The 20,696-nt window shown below is 34.6% G+C and overlaps 1 protein-coding gene across 1 annotated transcript; it reads left to right on the top strand.

The window, feature by feature from the left end:
• The first annotated feature begins 2,034 nt into the window (after positions 1–2,034).
• LOC102921848 (vomeronasal type-2 receptor 116-like) lies at positions 2,035–13,089 on the top strand. Its single transcript, XM_006998239.4, has 7 exons — positions 2,035–2,103; positions 3,575–3,798; positions 6,768–7,047; positions 7,430–8,233; positions 8,925–9,152; positions 9,584–9,707; positions 12,170–13,089. The coding sequence occupies exons 1-7, from the start codon at positions 2,035–2,037 to the stop codon at positions 13,087–13,089; spliced, it is 2,649 nt and encodes an 882-aa protein (XP_006998301.4).
• Positions 13,090–20,696: the final 7,607 nt, after the last annotated feature.

Below are 20,696 nucleotides of genomic sequence, written 5' to 3'. Positions count from 1 at the left end.
GCCTTGAACTCACAGAGATTCGCCTGGCTCTGCCTCCCAAGTGCTGGGATTAAAGGCGTGCGCCACCACTGCCCGGCTATTTTTTTGTTTTCTCCTGTCCGATATCAGAAGATGGCTCTTTCTTTTGGTATGATACAGAGAGTTTGCTTTTTCCTTTTAGCAAGCTGTAACTGAGTTGTATACTTTAGCTTCTAATTTCACTATTATGTGCTATAGATGTTTCGTATAGTGAATATCTAAAGGGGAAGAATGTAAAAATATCTGTTTAATGGAGAATAATCTTTATTTTTGATTAGGACAAACAGGAATTTACATAAAAATTAAATTGTATTTGGGACAACAGCTGTGTACTACAACTTGAGATGATATAAATGATGATACTATGGAGTAATTAATTTTCTGACTTAGTTTGAAAACAGGTAATACTTTAAACTACACTGAATGTTCCCAGAACCACAAACATATTGGCATCTTTAATAGGATGGAGGGGATTTTTAATTTGTTAATATGTAAACAAATTAACATATTAGAAGAAGGGGATGTAGAAAATTTATATATAGAACAAGGTAGATGGAAACTTGTACTACATTTACTAACATCCTGTTGTTTAAATATCCTCCCCAGAAAAAGAATGGGTAACATTATAGGACTAAAAAGGAATGAACATAATGGGAAGAAGCTACCCTAATATAAGAGGGGTTAAAATATGGATGGTTTGAGGTTGACATAAATACTTAATATTGTACTACAGAACAGTATTTCAAACAAAAACAGAGAGTTAGGAAGGAAAGAATTGTTCTCATTCTGGTAATGAACACAACTTTAACTCATTTCATATATAGCTATCAAAGTCATAGTCATAAATGTGAAGTATGGGAACTTCAATTTGAAACTGCCCAATTAGCCTTCACAGAAAAAAAGAAACTTGTCCCTTCTTGGCTTTATTTCCCCATTAATATTCCAGGAATAGAGTCAGATATAATTATCCTTTTCCAGGTTGAACTTAGCATGATTTTCTTACATTAATGTATACCATTCACTCACACCAAAATTGAAACATTCTTACTTTCAGTGGAACATCAGTTTGAAGATTGAAACTGCCTCCATAACATATTATACAATGATTTGTAAGTTTTTGTTAGAACAATGATTATAGGAAAACATCTCTCTGTTGTGTGATATTTTGATTGTGTTCTAACAAATAAAGCTTGCTTGGAATCAGAGGGTGGAGCTGTCAACTAACTGACCAAAATTAACCATAGTGGTTTGGAGGACTGTAGAGAGAGGAGACAGAAAGAAGTAAGATGGGGCTGAGGGAGGATCTTGGTCCTTTTGGATGGAGGAATGGAAGAAGTAAGAGGAGACCGATGGCTGTTCCCTGCTTTGTTGGTCTTTCAGAATCTTATGCTGATATTTGATTCCTGAATTTTTATTGATAAAGATTAATTAGATTAATGCTTCATCTCTCATCTTTAGAATGGATGTCTTTCCTTAAACTGAACTAGATATTATTCACATATTATTTCCTGAGATGTGCAGGGTACACATAATTGCTATAACCACAGTATGAAGTTGCTTAATACTCATTTTATCTGCAAGATTTTTCCTTTGCTCTCAAGTTTCTTATCGAAATTCTTGAACATTCTTTTCAATACTATGTTGAAAGGTGTACAGTGCTCCTAGCTAAGCATTGAATGAGGTTTGAATGTGACCAAAGGCAGAATCTTTAAGGATGTTACCTAGGGTAAACTATAAGGAAGGTGATCTGGTTTAAGAGAATCTAGTAAGGAAAATACAACATTTGTCTTATAATTCAATGTCCTATTATGAGATTAAGAATTCCGTACCTAGCGTCCTTTCCTAAACTGATCAATTAATATAGTCAACTTATATGACAGTGTTCACTTTGGCATTCAGTGGCCTGAATTTTTGTTTCAAATATAAACCAAATTCTATTACAAAGACAAATTAGTTTCATATTTTTAGAGTATCAGGTTCAATCTTATACCAATATTTTAGAATTATCCAGAAGGAATGGACAGATTGAAATCCATCATTGTTCCTAATGGAGAAGTGCAAAACTGTGGAAAACGTTCCTTTATGGTAGCAAATTTCTTCTTTTTCACATTTTCCAGGAGAGATCTGGTTCCATGAGAGTGACTTAACTGAAGTGTGACCCAATTCAGCACTGTTCCATTTAAACACATTCATGATATGCAAAAGTGAAACTTAGCTCTTTTCATGACACAAATACATTCAGTTAGGCTGATTTGACCTCAAAAGGAAAATTCACAAACCCAATCTTATAATAGATCTGTTGAGAAAGAAAGCAAGTAGAAAACCACTAGTTCTGAAAATTTCAAAAACTGGCTGAGAATAGGAATGTCAGACCAAAATCATCTCCGAGTATCCTAGTTGTCACTATAGGTTTACTTGCCAGTGCAAGAATGTGAAAAGGAGAACAATAAAGAGATACTGCCTCAGTTAAGTATGAATAATTATTTCTTTTTTGGAACTGTGACATAACTGAGAGTGAAGAAGTTCCCAGAAGAAAAGCAGAATGGGCTTCAGTTCTTATGTATTGTAGCAAGCCAAATGAAAACTGCTTGGTTATTTATTTATTTATTTATTTATTTATTTATTTATTTATTTATTTATTTATTTTGGTTTTTCGAGACAGAGATTCTCTGTGTAGCTTTGCGCCTTTCCTGAAGCTCACTTCGTAGACCAGGCTGCCCTCAAACTCACAAAGATTCACCTGGCTCTTCCTCTCGAGTGCTGTGATTAAAGGCGTGTGGCACCAATGCCTGGCCATGGTTATTTATTCTTATTCCAGTCAGAATGGCCAAGATTAATAAAACAAATAATAGCACATGCTGGGGTGGATTCAGGGAAAGTATAAAACTTATAAATCTCTGAGGGAAGTGAAAAACAACTTCAGCAGTCACTACAGCAACCAATGTGGAGGTTCTTCAAAAAGTTCAACATAATCTACTTCAAAAGTCAACTATAAAACTATTGAGCATGTACTCAATGGACTGAACATCCTACTACAGAAATGCTATCATCCTTTTTCATGCCTGTAATGTTCATACTAATAAGAAATTGGCAATGTGATTTATGAACATCAATAGATGAACAGTTTTTAAAATGTGGTACTTTACACAATGGATTACACTTCAGAGAGCAAGAAAAATGAAATCATGAAGAGTATTTCACATACTGATCAGAAACGTTTTGTGAATTAGACCTATTACCTAATTATCTCAGGAGCATTCTAGCCTGGGGACTTCATATCCACTAATGCGAATGGAACCACAGGAATGTGGAAGAGAAATTGATCCTTAAATGTAATTACTGAAATTTTCTTGCACCTGGGCATAAAACCCAGATGCAGAGCCCAAGGATTGAAAATACTTATGATTTCTACAGGGAACAATAAGCTAAGAAAAAGCTACTGGGAAACATAAATACATTTATAATTTGCTGCAGCAATAAAAAGAGACACTCATGGGTGTACGGGAACATTTGAAAGTGGTTTTCTATTTAACTCTACTTGTTACACTTTTGCCAGGTTTCTCATTTTGGTGACATTAGAAAAATGTTCTATTTCACAATTTTCTTTTTGGTCTTGGAGCTTTCCTTCCTTTTCTGCAGTTTAACTGGTCCCAGGTGCTATATAAGAACCAAAGACCTAGAATCATGGAGTGGAGATAAATATATTGATTGTTTTTTTTCTATTTACACAAAGCAAGGTCACATGAACAATGAACATTTCAAAAGAAATTTAGATGAAAAGTAAGTGCCTCTTATTTTTTTGTTTTCAATTGATTATCAAAGTAAATACTATATAGAAGGTCTATATATAGGCAAATAGTGATTCTCCATGTGTTCTGTCTTTCCCTCCTATCTTACTATCTAGGAAATAACCAATATTATTTTGTTTTATGCTGATTATTTCCTTATTTCTGATGATTTAGGAGTTATCTGGTTCATTCTTTTAGACTCATAATTTTGGTTGGAAGCTGAATGACACCCCCTGTCTACCTTTCTTCTAGAGTGATTTTCTGAATAGTGGCAATTTCCACTGTGTTCTGTCAAGTTCCTGAGAAACATAATCCAAAGCACTGCCATGAGTACATTTCTTTGAGGCTGAATCAACTTTCTATCTCCAGTCTGCTAGTGTTTCTTCCATCATGGTGAAATGTCCTATTCCTGTAAAGAGAGGTCTTTGATATTTCTGTCCAGCTTCATGGGTACATTTTTTAATAGAATACTTCACTTTTATGGAAATTTTGTTTATGGCACTATTTCATAACTGCTGTGCTGTATAACTCCTCCAGCTGAAATCAAGTATAGGACATAAAGATAGTTCACTGTGGTAATTTTATGATTTCCATTAAACTTTGTTTCACTTGATCAGATGTATAGCTACATTTCTTTTATTGAGAATGCAATTACTTTTTTTAAGTTATAAGTTTCTCATGTATAACAGCCATCTATAAGATTACTGAATATAGTTTGTATACCTGTTAAGGAGGATATGTCACCCTAAATAGTGACTTCATATTTCCCTTGACAATTGCTAGAATGAAAGTTGTTGCCTATAGCAGCTACAACTATTTGAAAGAATGTGATTAAACTCACAAATTTGAGCACCTTTTCACTACAGATTTCATATTTTTCTTTCTTGAATCTCTGCTGTAGAACTTTAATCTCTGGCACTTATTCCACATTTATTTCTTATTTCCTTAATTATTGAGCTTGTGTTTATATAGTCTAGATGCACAGTCTAGATGTGTATGTTTGAAGATAATTCAATTTTATATTGATGATTTGATCATTGGTTTGGGAAATTGTGGCAATGTCTTCTGCAGCATGCTAAGCAAATTTTCACAAAGGACACTCAAAATACCTGTTAATGAACACTGTGCAAGATGTGTATTGTATTACCTGTAAGTGATGTTTTATAGTTAGAGGCAACACTTGTGTTCATTTATTAATAGCATATGGATGAAGGTGAATTCATAGCAGAGGAGGAACTTTTGGACCATGGAGATGAGAGAAATTTTCAATGATAAAAAAATAATTAATCCTACAGTGAAATTGGTTTAGGTGTAAAACCTAACCATGGGTATGAGGGACAATGAAGAATGTTACCAGGTGACAGCACTTATTTGTTACACTGACCAGGCTTGTGTTCACAGCAAAATCGAACACGAAAGACATGAGTCAGGAGTCGAAAATGTCAAACAAACATGAAAGTATCAAATCATTAATGATTTAGTGGTATTTATGTAATATCTTGAAATGTAAAGAAATAAATTACATTCAATAAGCTACCCTTTCTTGCATCAGTCATTCTAATTACAAGTTTTAGTGAATAATGGAAGCCACAAAAATGCCTTTGCTTAGTCACAGAAATTCTGATTAGGTAAGTCATTGGAGGAGTTGGCATACCAGACACAAAGAACTGCTAATTCAACTGAAAACTATAGTAATCAGGACAGGAACTGGGTAAGACAACAATCCTTCTGAGGAATTGCATTTCTGACTGCTGTGAATGCAGAATATTAGTCCAGTATATTGAATAAATTCTTCAATTCAAGATTGGAACTCATACCAAATGTTTCATTTACATACTCTAAAAATTTTTCACAAAATTAATTTCTAATGTTCTACAGTTTCACAATATTTGTGAAAACAAATATTGATGAGGTTTATCATATATCTGCATATGCCTCAGTAAAATATGTTTATGACAAACAATATTCACAGGGCCATTTATTCAGGGATCAAATACAAATGCATTTACCCAGTTGGTAAGTAATCTTTGAAAATGAAAGACATAAACTAAAACAAAGAAAATGTTAAAGAATGATTTATGCAGTTATGTATTCTAAATTGTGAGGATAAATGCAATCATTCCAAACATGACTCAGGTAAATATGAATACTAAATGTTAAATGTTGCTTATGGACAATAGAGGTTGAAAATGTTTTTAAATTAAGTGTGTAGGGTATATAATTTTCTAGAAAAGATTTAAAATATTCTTAGTAAGTATTTAGGTGGAATGATTTTCCACAATATAAAAAAAATTCCCCATATATATATGGATCATGAAATAATCTAATGTACCATGTGAAAAGAAGGATCAGTCCCCAAAGTAAATTGTCATTGTTATAATCAATAGCATATCACCAAAAATTATACAGTATCAAAGTGAATGGTATAATTCAAGGGTACATGAAGTAGAGAGAAAGAGTAAGGATAATTATACTGTCTGCAATAATAAAGGAATTGAAAAGATTCTCAGTGATACAGATATATTTGGCTACTTTTCCCTGTATTTATAATGTACTCATTGATTTGTCCAATTGCTGCTTCTGTTTAAAACTATCACTAAGTAGCAGATAATACCTACCTATTTTCAATGTATATTATTTATTAAAATCTAAAACAAAACAATTAGATTTAATGTCTTCTAGGATCTCTTTCTTACCATGCTCAAAGACAAATGAATAAAATTGTATGAAATTTCAAAAATCAAAGCATCCCACATGAATGAGTCCATCTCAAAACCATTTCAAAATATCTTTACTTAATTGCAGAGATCTCACATTCTCATGGAGCACAGTAACAAGACTTGTGTAACCATAACAGTGGAAAAAAGAAAATGAGCATTAAATATATAAACACTATTATTGTGATTTAATATTATCATGTTTGGGGCCCATTCCCTAATGATATCTCTCCTCTCTTTTCAGGTTGACAGATAAGAATTTCCACTTGATTTTATCTCTTTATTTTGCACTTGAAGATGTCAACAAGGACTCTCACATTCTGCCAAACATTTCTCTGCTTGTTCAAGTTGAATGTGGGCTACTTGATGATTGGAGGAGGAATAGTTTATCTGCGAAAATTGGTGAAATTATTCCTAACTACTGCTGTATAAATCAGAGAAGATATTTAATCACACTTACAGGTCCGATATGGTTATCATCAGCTATGCTTGGACAACTCATGTACATCACAAATAGACCAGAGGTAAGGTTGGTGCATTGGTATTTATGAAAACTGGCTCCTTCCATTCTGATTTTCCTTACAATGCAGACTGAAATGAAAAAAAAATGGATTTATGTTTAACTTAATGCATAGAATTTAATACATTATGTGCTGAATTTAAAGGCACATGCCACTAATTTACCCCAAATAGACTTCAAGAACAGCAGAAATGTGCAGTTTTACTAGCAGACTTAGTTCATGACTACTTTGAATGATGTTCACAATAAATCAAATATGATTTAGTAATGAGATGAAAATCCACAAACTCTAACTTTTCAAGCTTTTGATGTGCACACGTAGTTTTAGACTGTTCATAATACATTTAACCTTCTTCAAGTTATTGCATATATTCTTTGACACTCAGCTTTACTATGGACCATTTCATCCTCTCCTGAGCAGACGTGAACAGTTTCCACATCTCTACCAGATGGCTCCTAAGGACACATCTCTGGCCTTGGCCATGGTGTCTTTGGTGGTATATTTCAGGTGGAACTGGGTTGGAGCAATCATTTCAGATGATGACCTAGGACTTGAGTTTCTCCTGGAATTGAGAAAAGAGATGCAAAGAAATAGTGTGTGCTTAGCCTTTGTGCATATTATTGTGGAGGACAAAATATTACTCCAGAAAAATGCAAACATGTATTATAATGAGATCACAATGTCATCAGCAAAAGTTGTTATCATTTATGGAGACAAAGACTCTTATCTACAAATCAATCTTAGACTTTACAAATTAGCATACATTCAGAGAATATGGGTTACTACCCGACAGTGGGACTGGATCACACAAAATGACAGATTCCTTATTGATTCCTTCTATGGGACCTTTACTTTTTTAAATCACCATCATGAATTATCTGGTTTTAATACATTTATCAAAACAGCAGTCCCTTTCAAATACAATGGTATTCACCTTTCTAAACTATCTTGGCTATATTTTAATTGTTCTTTGTCATCATTTGGTTGTAAGAATCTGAAGAATTGTTCAATGCGAACACGATTGCATTGGTTATTCAAACATTATTTTGAAATTTCTGTGAGTGGTACAGGTTATGTCCTTTACAATACTGTGCATGCTGTGGCACATGCACTCCATAAGATGCTGTTGCAAGAAGTAAACATATGGCCAAAGAATTCTGTGAAAAGTCTGGAATTTGACTCTTGGCAGGTAATACATGTTCCGATGAAGGTAATGTATTATCTTAGATATAATATTCTTAATGGACAACATGTGTTCTACCTAAGAATTCCAGGGTCTTTTCTATAAAAATAAATCAATTTTGTACCCTTGTCTTGAATATCATGTGAATTTTATTGTTGATAAAGTTTAATCCAGGAAACACTGACACACAGACAGATCTTCATGATCTAAGCCAATAATATTTCCCATTTGTACCACATAAGCATCTCATGGTTAAAATATCTGTAACAAAGTAAAGTGGTTCCCATGAATATTTAAGCCCAGAAGAAGCTAATTGGCCTTTTAAGTGATCAATAATTTGGTGATTAATTATGTGAATATGCTCTATATAAGATCAAGTAATACTTACATATGTTTGACATATAGATGAACTTAATTTCTTAGCTGATTTTCAGGCACCATTTAAAAGAGATAACCTATGTAATGTCTAACTACTCATTCAGTTGTGTAAGTGTAGAGAATTAACCTCAGTGAGAAGCTGGTATTTTCTAAACAGAAAGTTATTGTTACATATATGTGGATTTTTCAATCTAATGTATAAGTGCTAAGTATTAGGTCACATTTCTTGATAGATTAATGAAAATTGAGGCAGTCTATACTTTATATATCTGTTCTAGATGCATAGGCATAATTAAAACTAACATAATAAATGTTTCAGATGGTTCATTTCCTGAAGAACATACAATTTATAAACCCTGTTGGAGACCAAATGAACATGAATCAGAAAGAAAACCGGGTTGTAGAATACAACATTCACTACAATATGGATTTTGTGCCAAATGTTGCACTTAAGGTGAAAGTAGGAAAGTTTTCCAAACATTTGCCACGTGGTCAACAATTGTATATGTCTGAAGAGATGAAGGAGTGGAACATAGGCCTTAGGCAGGTGTGTTGGTATTACTTGTAAAACTCTACACGCACCATAACTACCAAAATTCTTAAGATTGACTTGAGTGAGCATTGAGGGTTACAGTATTTTCAAATATAGTCATTAACTTTCATCTCACATTCCTGTGAGAATATATTTTTTCAGCAGTATAAATTTTCTTATATCTATATATTTATATATCTATGTATGCATAGATATGTAAATTATATAGATTATATAAAATAAGCACACATATATAAATACAGTTTTCTAACTATACAAATCACAGTACATCTACAATATGTAATTCCAAAATAAATAAATGTTGCATTTTATTCAATGCATGTGTGTAAATGATGTTTTACGGTAATACAATTTTCTAAATCTTTGTAACTATTCCCAAGTATGTAAACTTTTTCCTTTATAGTCCTTTTTATGATGTTTCTCAGATTCCATCTTCAATATGCAATATGCCTTGTAGTCCAGGATTCAGAAAATCTTCTCAGCCAGGGAAGGCAGTCTGCTGTTTTGATTGTACCCCTTGCCCAGAGAATGAAATTTCCAACATGACAGGCAAGTATATAGCATATCAAAAGATTCATCATAGTAATTTATTTCTACCATTTTTACATGAATCTCAATGTTTTTTATGGAAAATGATAAGTAAAAATAGTACAGCAAGTATCCTGAACTACATTTTTTGAACCAATATTCTAGCAACTCTTCACAAAATAGTTTCTTTTATAAACTAATTAAGAGTGCTAAACATCACTGTAATATTTATCCTTTGCCTGAAATTTAGCTGTGTATAGTACATTTACATTTCTTTTTTCCTAAGACAAGGGAGATGCACACCCTTATTTTCATTTACTCTATGAGGTTTTTGATAAGTTGTAGATGATCATACATGTTGCATCATGCTTGAGAGGTATGTTTTTTTTTGTAGTGTGTCTTACAGTAGATAATGCAGCCACTTCTTACTTTGTACTTTCATTTGCAGACTAGTCTATAGATAAGTTTAGAAGCCAGCATATAGAATTAGAAATCAAACTTTTGTTTTCATAATGAAAACAAGTATCAATTTAAACTTTTCATATTGAATAGGTGGGGATATCTTAGTGACAAGGTTTTCATAGAACATTGAATAGTGATGTTATTGGTAATGTAACAGGTAACTAAAAGACGGAAATGTACTCTTCTTGAGTGATGGCACATCACTAAATAAAACTCACTAAAGAGGTGTAAGTCTATAAATTTGAAAGACAAAATAAGATAGCTCTCTGTTAGTAATATAAGTTAGGATAGAAAGTGATTCTGGTACATTTCTTACCAAAATAGGATATATAATGGAATATTTTCTCTGAGTTTGTCAAATGTACATGGACTAGATATTGTTGAGGAATTTATTATTTATATATATCGCAAATAGCTATTGTACTTATTTTATATAGTTTTTCTTATTTTAGTTATAATTTTTCTATTTTCTTTTTATTAGAATAAAAGAGGGAAATGTGGTGATATTTTAATAGTGCTGAAATGTGATTTTATTTGTATGTTAATAAATAAAGTTTGCCTGGAGATCAGAGGTCACATAGAGAGGTTACATAGCAAGCCAGGAACAGCAAGCCAACAACCTTCATCTGATCACATGGCAGGCAGAGTTTCTGTGTGGTCAAGGACACAGCCAAGCATGGTGACATGAGCCTTCAATTCTAGTACCAACCATAGAGACCTAGTGGTCTGTTTAGACAGGCAGTGACGAGGAAGTCATGTGCCTGGTCTTAGAGTCAATGAGAAGTCAGAACAGGAAGGCAATAAAAACACAGAATAGATGAGAAGAAGCTCTCTCTGGGGAAGATAGGTGATGAGGTGATAAGCTAAGGTAGTACTGGGTTTTCACTAGTTTTCTGATCTCTTTGGCTATTACCTCTGTAAAAAGTAAATAAATAAAAATAAAAATTATTGTTTCATTTAATCTGCAAACCAGAATGTGAATTGTTCCATACAATTTGAACATAATAAATGTGTAAATGCTTGAAGAGTTCAGAAACAAATAATTTGATTCAATGTTAAACGTTTTTTAAAGAAATAAGTGAATACTGTGGAAAAAAGTTGTATGGATTAATAAATGGAAAATGAATTGATGAAAATTGTGCTTTAAATATATTAACTTTTGAGTAGTTGAATACAAAAATAATGCACTAATAATTTTAAATTTTTGGTAATTGCTTGTATGTATTTTAAAATCTTGAAAATAAAACTTTTTACAACAAATACTAATGAAATGATTAGAAAAAATAAAAGGTAAATAATAATGTTGCCCAATAGTTTAGATAACATCACATATTAAAATATGAGAGAATATAAGTAATTAGAAGGAATTTACAGTCATGAATGTAAAGACTCTTTATTGGAATAATATTATTACTTTCAAGTTTTTTCTGTTATAGCCATTCAATTGAACACATTTGAATATATGATGTCACAAATTACATGATTTAGGGAAGAAGGAAACTCTTCCCTCTATCCTTTATTATGTGCCTAATATATGTCCTTAAGAGATGGGAAAACATCATTTTCATGTTGTTTTCTCAATAAAATACTTCTATTGAGAGTATTGACAGTCCAATATTACAGAAATTCATAAAATTAATAGGTTCTGGTTCTTACTAAAATTCATATTGAAACCTAATAGTAAATTTGATATATTTAAATATGTAGAGACTGTAGATGCTAAAAGGTTTATGAATCCTCTGCTTTCCCTAACACTGTTCATACAGGCTTTAAATTAATATATGAGGTTCATTGTACTGCAATAAACAGTTACATGAGGACATTGGCATGTAGTACCTCTCTTGTATCTGATAGAAAGATCAAAATACAGATGAAAAAAGTGGGTTTTATGATCATATTTAAATATATCAAATACCAAAGGACAAGGCTAATTTGACAAAAAAATTCTCATACATTCATAGAACATGTTTTGTAAATAACCAACAAATATTAAATCTGATGTTAATTTGCTTCTGTACCAGACACGAATCACTGTGTGAAATGCTCAGATGATCAGTATGCCAACCCTGGAGGAATACACTGTCTCAAAAAAGTTGTGACATTCCTGAGTTATGAAGACCCTTTGGGAATGTCTCTAGCCTGCTTGGCTCTATGTTTTTCTATTCTCACAGCTTTTGTGCTTGGTGTCTTTTTGAAGCACAAGGACACTCCCACAGTCAAGGCCAATAACCGAGCTCTCAGCTATGTTCTACTCATCTCCCTCATTTTTTGCTTTCTCTGTTCCTTGCTCTTCATTGGCCAGCCCAATACGGCCACATGCATCATGCAGCAGATGATATTTGCAGTAGTGTTCACAGTGGCTGCTTCTGCTGTCTTGGCCAAGACAGTTACAGTAGTACTAGCCTTCAAGCTTACTAATCCAAGTATAAGAATGAGGTGGCTGCTTGTGTCCGGAGCGCCCAACTTCATCATTCCAATTTGTACCATGATTCAAATGATTCTATGTGGGATCTGGCTGGGCACTTATCCTCCCTTTGTTGAGGCTGATGTGTATGCTGAAAAAGGTCATATTTTGATTGTCTGTAACATAGGGTCAATTTTTGTCTTCTATTGTGTCCTGGGATACTTGGGCTTCATTGCCATAGGAAGTTTCACTGCAGCATTCTTGGCCAGGAATCTGCCTGACACATTCAATGAAGCCAAGTTCCTGACTTTCAGCATGCTGGTGTTCTGCAGTGTTTGGGTCACCTTCCTTCCTGTCTACCACAGCACCAAGGGGAAGGCTATGGTGGCTGTGGAGGTCTTTTGTATCTTGGCCTCCAGTGCAGGGCTGCTTCTTTGCATCTTTGCCCCAAAGTGCTTCATTATTTTGTTAAGACCTGAGAGAAATTCTTTTCAAAAGTTCAGGAATGTGCATTGTAAAATTGAAAATACTCTTTAAGCCTTACTAATATGTTTCCTAGGCAATAGTTTCCAAAAAGTATTCACTGACATTTTTAATCATCTAATTTTAGGTCAAAATATACAATTTGTCTCATGAACAAATGTAAAATATAAACTACATATTATATTTCTAAAACTGACCTAGACCTCAGTCCTCACAGATCAAACTTTGTTGTGAGACATTTCTTCATATGAAATGCTGGTTCCCTTCAATATTTTCATGTGTATAGTTGAAAGTGTAATAAGTGTGAATTAGTCCGAGTTTTATATATTAACTTCTAATGTCATTTTTCACTATAAATTATATGTTATGTTGTGTTTCATAATAAATAATTATAGTGGGTGATTGCATGGATATGTTTTTAAATGAAGACACTCTTTATTTTGATAAGGGATAAAGAAGAATTTACATGAAAGTAGTTGAGTCTTTTTTTTTTTTGGACCTAGTAGTCTGTATTTACATGACACACAACCACATGGAACAAAAATTATTAAAACATTAAGATGCTATCAGCTTGAGAATTAGGTCATGACAGGAGTGAAAGGGAGAGAATTTGGGAGGAGCTAAAGGCTGGGAAAGTGAGGTTATTATAGTTCACAAAAAGCAATTTTGTTTTGGGATTTTGAGATAGGGTTGTCTGTGTTGCCCTGGCTGTCCTGGAATGCACTCTGTAGAGTAAGCTGGCCTCAAATTCAGAGATTTGCATGTCTCTGTCTCCATAGTGCTGGGACTAAAGGTATGTGCCATTAGTGCTTAGGAAAAAAAACATATTGATATCTAACTTAGAAATTGTTAGGTTTCAAAAATCATTCTCCTTTAACAATTGGAGTATTAAAAAAGAGTCAGGTTGTCCTAGTATCCCCAATATTTACAAAAGAAATTCAGAAATGATGAGAAAGCAGAGGTTGTATCCCATTAGGTATAAAATTATCTGCATGGTATCATGTGGTAATTTATACTAGGAAGCACACATTTTAAAAAGTTTTCCTTTGAATTTTTTTATGGAAAACAGGTTCTGTTTTCATAAATTGTATCTTCATTGTAATTTTCCCTCAAACTATTCCTTCCAGTTTCTCCCTCCCCACCCTACCTTTCAGATCCACTCCCTCCTATCTCTCAGTAGAAAAAAAACAGGCTTCTAAGAGGTAACAATCAAATATGACAAAATAAAATATAGTAATATTAAGCCAAAAATATGATATCAAGTTGGACAAGGAAACCAACATGATGAAAAGAGATGCAAGAGCAGGCATAAGAGGCAGAGACCCATTCATTCTCACAATAAGGAGTCCTTTGAACTTCTCTGTCTTGACTACAAAATATACTAGAACAATTGTGGCAGAGAATTTCTGGAAATATGAATCAGTGTCTTACTTGACCAAGGCCCACTACAGGAGAATAAACCCACATCAGACAATGTTTGGGTAACCAAGAACCAGAGACTGTATAGTCTAGAGACCAAGGGTAAAACAAATCACTACTGGTCTATAAAGAAGACAAATAAATTGATTCATGAGGGTAAACTGCTGCACTCACAGATCAGTGTCTGATCCCATCTTCACCACAGAAGCTATCTCTGGTTGCAGATGGGAACATACGCAGAGAACTACAGCTGTACATTATGTTGAGAAAGGGTTTAAATTGAAGGTCTCCATCAAACCCCTCCTGTCACAGATCATGGAATCACCCCAGAAGGGGAGGCAGGAAGATTCTAAGAATCACATGGGTAGGAAGACCGAAAGAGTTAAAAAAATAAAACACCCTTTGAAATCAACTAAGCATGACACATATGAACTCAATAAGCTAACACATCAAGCACAGAGCCTTAAGTGGGGTTAGTAGCAGGTCATCTCACTGTATATTATAGTTATTAGTTTAAGATTTTTAATTAAAGCTTTTTTCTATGTGAAAGTACATGTATACTAAAACTTAAGATGGTACAAATGATGATAGTATAGAGTAATTGATGTCTGTTATAATTTGAAGACTTGTACAGTGTTCCCACCCACATATTAGAATTGCTGAAAGAATATTATTAGCTACCAAAAACAAAGCAAATAAGTTAAAATGAAGACATGCAAAAAAATATATGGGAGAAGATGTATGGAGAAGGACATAGTATATTTAATCACTTCCCATTGTCTAAATATCCTACCCAGAAAAAGAATGGGAAAGATGATAGAACCAAAAACAAATGAGCAAAGTCATCAGTATTGACCCTGGGGTATAATAGGGGGCAAAATATGGGCTGTTTCAGGCATGACATAAATATTAAAGGAGTTCTCTTCAGATCCTAATGTTAAATCATAATGTTAGGTAGCAAGCACAAAATTGTTCTCATGCTAGTAACAAATGCAACTGTGGGTCCTTTCACTTATATAGTTAGCAGAGTCGCAGGCATACACATGTACAATAAAGGAACATGAATTTCCTATTGCCCAGATAGGCTCAGAGGGAAAAGAACTTTGCTACTCATTTGTCCTTTCATACTGTAGGAAGAAAATCAGATATTTGTCCTTTTCCAGATTTGAACTTGTATGATTTCTAACTCAGTTTAAACTTGACTCTTAACTCCAAATTTGAGTTATTCTTACTTATATTAGATATTCACTTTGAAGATTGGACCTGGCCCCTGAAGATACTATATACTGACTCCTATGTTTTGGATAAAACCAAGAAATCATAGGAAAGTGTCATTCATTTTGAAGATGGATTGGTGTCCTTAGCAAGAAGATGTCTTCTACATAGAGTTCTAGGATTTCATGAGATGTGCAGAAAATACATAATTACTATTGCCATGGTGTGAACTTGTGGGTACTATTTTATCCTCCAGATTTTCTCTTCAATCAAGGTCTCAAGTTTCTTACTAAAATCCTTTAACATTGTATGTTAATAATATGCTTAAAGGAGTCTAGTGTCCCTTGCTCACCTTTTGAGATGCCTGTCTAGTATCAGGATGCCTGGGCCTGTAAAATTGACATCCAGAATGACATGGTATTCCACACCATCCATGTCTGCCAGTATATTTGTACATGCTTTCACTTTGTTGAGGCAAAAGGATAGCATGGGTCTTGAATATCCCTGTGATATTTCCTATAATTTGTTCTAGTCAGTGTCTCTTATAACAAAGTCTCACTTTTCTTATAGTAGACTGTTCATCAAATCATCCCAGAAGTTCCTTCCTCTAACCTTTTCTTTGACATGCCCTGATATAACAGCAACATTCCTTCTCAGGTTCTAAAATGGATCATGACCAGGGTGTATGGAATCTTTGAGTGTTGAATTTCTCAGCCCAGATAGATGATAGACTCCAATCAAAAAATTTCTGCTAGCCTGTACAGCTGGTGGATGTACTAGAGGATGTTATCTTGTAAGGTTTAATTTTAATGTAGATTGAAGGATCTTACATAGGCAAAGGAACTTTACTGAAAAACCAAGGTGATTATAGCAATTAATGTTGATTGTCACCTGGATAGGAGTAATAGTAAATATTATAAGAAAATGCCAACAGTATCTATTCAGTATTTTCTATATGGATTGGTTTATGGTAGACTGAATGGTGTAGGAGGCAGCACTTCATTGGCTTGTTTCCAGAACTGAATAAAACGGGGAACATGAGCTGAGCAGCAGCATTCATATTTGTCAGTTTCTTGTCTACAGATATGGTTTAACTGGCTGCCTCACGATCCTGTCACATGACTTCCCAATCAAGACAAACTGTCCCTTAGAGCAATCAAAAAATTAAACATTTCCATGCTTAAGGTAATTCTGCCAAGTAATTTCTGGTAGCACCAAGACTGGAAACTTCTTTAAGCATTGTTGTGGATTTCTCTACTCAGGAGGTATTCTTTATATTACTGCCTTTTTGAACTGGAAAACATTGGGCACATAGTGACTGAGATTACCATATGTTATTTTGTATATAAACTATTTTTGAAGGAAATTCATGAATTTTTATATATGTTATTATAATGTAACAAACAATCTTTCCTTTTTTATTGCACCAAAATTAATACAGGTGATGTGGACTTAAATTGCTATGATTGAAATTCATTTTTTTCCTAAACTTTAATACTTTAAAACCTTAGCTCTTAGGGTAATCATGGTGAAATGGAGATAGCATGAGAAGAGAAAAGCTAGAGAGATGGCATCACAGGTCTAGTGTTTTGAGCCTTACTCAAAATACTAGACAATGATTTCAAAATATGTATAAGTATAATCAACAAACTCAAAGAGGATACAAACAAATTCAAAAATGAAATCATAAAAATATAAATATCTGAAATAATTAATGAAAATAATTTAAGATAGCAAAACAGAATTTAAAAAAAGATATTGGACTTCTGGGGAATATAACAAAATGAAATAACAAATTAAATGGAAAATTAAGGACTTTAAACAAAAAAATTCAGAGGAATGCCTCACTAAGAGTGGGTGGAATATAAGTGAGAACACTAGGTCATTAAGATTATATAGTGAAAACATGGCTCACACAATCAAAGAAATGTGAAATAAAAAATAAAACATAAAACTCTTCTTGGACACATACTCAAGGGGCTGTATATCCTACTACAGAGTAATCATCTCTGTTCATTGCTGCAATGTTCATATGAGCCAGACATAGAAAACAGGCTAGATGTCCATCAATGGATGAATGATTTAAGAAAATATGTTATATCTAGACAATAGAGTATTACTCAATTTTCTTAATAAAGCCCTTGAACTCTGTGTCTAATAACATGATGTGGTGGTTTGAAAAACATGGCCTCCAAAGGGACTTGGCACTATTAAGAGATGTAGCCTTGTTGGAGTAAGTGTTGGCCATGTTGGAGGATTTTTGTCACTGTGGGGATAGGTTTAGTGTCCTCCTATATTCAAGCTATTCCCAGTGTCACAAATCACCTCAGGTGGCCTGCAAGACATAGGACTCTCAGCTACTTTTATACAATGTATGCCTGCACACTGGCATGTCACAGCATGAGGATAATGGAATGAACCTCTAAAAATGTAAATCACCCCAATTAACTTCTTTTCATTTTAAAAGTTGCTGTCATCATGGTGCCTCTTCATAGCAACAGAAACTTAACTAAAACATGTGGCAAAAGGAATCTATTCTCCATGGCTTACTGTTTGAAGCCCCATTCCAATATCAGAAATGGTTGGGAATGTACACTGTACAATAAACATGTGTTGGTTATCCATATCATCTGTGTCATCCAGCATGTTTGTACATGCTTTCAGTTTGTTGAGATTAGAGAACAGATAAAGTTTTGAAGATCCCTGTTATTTCCTGCAACTTGTTCTAATCAATGTCTGTGATGACACAGTTGCTCTTTCACTCTAATAAACAATTTATTAAATAATCCTAGTAGTTCTTTACTCTGTCCTTTTGTTTGTCATGGCTTGATGTGACTAGTCAGCTAACTTTTCAGGATCTACGAGCGATCCTGTCCTAAATATATGATGGATATGATTGTGTGATTTCTAAGCCAAGATGCAGGAACCCTCAAAATATAAAGCCTTTGCAAGTATATACATCTGGTGGATATTTTTGGATGTGTATCTTGCCATGTTTATTTCCAAGAGAGATGGGAGAATTTTTGTTATATTATCATATTGTTTTTATTTTTTATTTTATATACCAACCACAATTCCCCCTCATTCCCCTTCTCCTGCTTTTCCACCCCCATTCACTCTTATAGGGGATAAAGCCTCACTTGCAGAGACAATACAGCCTGGTATGCCAAGTTGGGTCAGGACCAAGCCCCTCCACACTGCATCAAGGTTACCCAAGGCATTATACCATAAGGGATCTGCCCCAAAAGGCTAGGACATGTCCCTATCATAAGTCCTAGTCCCACTGCCAAGGGACCTACAAACAGATCAAGCCACACAAATGTTACCCCCATTAGGACAGCCTAGTTCAGTCCCATGCAGGTTCCCCAGCTGTCAGTCCAGAGTTCATTATCTTCCACTAGCTTAGTTCAACTGTCTTTGTGATTTTCCACTTCATGATTTTGTCACCCCTTTCTCCTATCATCCTTTCTCCCTCTCCTCAACAGAACACTAGGAGCTCAGCCCAGTGTTTGGCTACTAGTCTCTGCATCTGCTTCCATCACTTACTGAATGTAGGTTCTATGATAATAGTCAGGCTAGACACCAATCTGCTTAAAGAGGATGGTTAGTTCAAGTACCCACTCCACTAATGCTAAGAGTCCTAGCTGGTAATGTCCTTGTGGTTTCTGATGATTTTCCTAGCAATAGGTTTCTTTGTAACCTCATAATGTCTTCCTCTATCAAGATATCTCTTTCATTATTCTCCTACTCCACCCCGCCCCCAACTTGGCCATCTCAATCCCTTATGTATCCATCTGCCATCTACTCCCCTTACAGTTTATCCAGGAGACATTAACAATTTCCAGCTGGGTGGTGGTGGCGCACGCCTTTAATCCCAGCACTTGGGAGGCAGAGCCAGGCGGATCTCTGTGAGTTCGAGGCCAGCCTGGGCTACCAAGTGAGTTCCAGGAAAGGAGCAAAGCTACACAGAGAAAACCTGTCTGGAAAAAAAAAATTCCCCTTCCTGGGGCAATTCATGCCTGTCCTTCTTAGGGTCCTCCTTTTTACCTTGCTTCTCTGGGGTTGTGTTGGGAGCCTAAAGTTGGATGACTGCGCTCTGACCTTTCTTGCTTGGATGATCTGATGTAACTACACCCTTGACAACCGTTACTAAGTTACAAAAACAATAACTCCTGGAAAAACCACAAAATGTACCTTTAGATTAATATACTTTTAGAATAACTTCCTGGAACGTGTTCAGGTTGGTCGGTTGCACAAGCTTTGGACCAAAGAGACCTTGCCCTGATCCTATTCTTCAGAAGAGACCTCAACCTGATCCTATTCTTCTATTCTTCAGAAACTTTCCATCCCCCTCCCTTCCCCTATTCACTTCTCCTATACATCGGTGTATATAAGCCTACTTCCCCTTGCAATATACAAGACCTTGACGCAACTCAGACTGACTCTGTCCTTTTTACACACTTGTTCTCCTTTCTCTCTCGCCCCCATTGGTTTTTCAGGAGGTGCATCCTTGGGTCTTACCTAATAACCTGGCCTGCTGGACGGGTCAGGGTTGTGAATTGTAGCCTGGTTATCTTTTTTTTTTTTGCTTCTAATATCCACTTATGAGTGAATACATGTCATGTTTGTATTTCTGGCTCTAGGTTACCTCACAGGAGTTGATTAGAACCAGCTATGGAAAATAGCACAGGGATCTTCAAAACTCAATCTGTTCTCTAAAATCGACAAACTGAAACATTTAAAAACATACTGGGTGACACAATGTTATGGACGATTTTTTACAGTTCCACCCATTTGCCTACAAATTTCATGATGTCATTATTTTTCACTGCTGAGTAATATTCCACTGTGTAAATGTACCACATTTTCTTCATCCATTCCTCAGTTGAGGGTCATCTAGGCTATTTCCAGGTTTTAGAATATGAATTATGGATAATTCCTCTATGAGCTTAGTTGAGCTTATATCCTTGCTGTATGTTTGAGCATCTTTTGTGTATATGCTCAAAAGTGGTATTGCTGGGTCTTGA

Source organism: Peromyscus maniculatus, chromosome 1 (genome assembly GCF_049852395.1).
Source record: "Peromyscus maniculatus bairdii isolate BWxNUB_F1_BW_parent chromosome 1, HU_Pman_BW_mat_3.1, whole genome shotgun sequence".
Taxonomy (NCBI): Eukaryota; Metazoa; Chordata; class Mammalia; order Rodentia; family Cricetidae; genus Peromyscus; species Peromyscus maniculatus.
Note: the sequence above shows the minus strand (reverse complement) of the source record. Positions and strands in the feature narration are given on the sequence as shown.

Excerpts from the sequence above, each read along its gene's own strand:
- LOC102921848 (XM_006998239.4), top strand. The coding sequence starts at position 2,035 with ATGGACAGATTGAAATCCATCATTGTTCCTAATGGAGAAGTGCAAAAC. Across the intron at positions 3,799-6,767 it reads AAAAGAAATTTAGATGAAAA|GTTGACAGATAAGAATTTCC; the intron begins GTAAGTGCCTCT and ends CTCTCTTTTCAG. Across the intron at positions 9,153-9,583 it reads GGAACATAGGCCTTAGGCAG|ATTCCATCTTCAATATGCAA; the intron begins GTGTGTTGGTAT and ends GATGTTTCTCAG.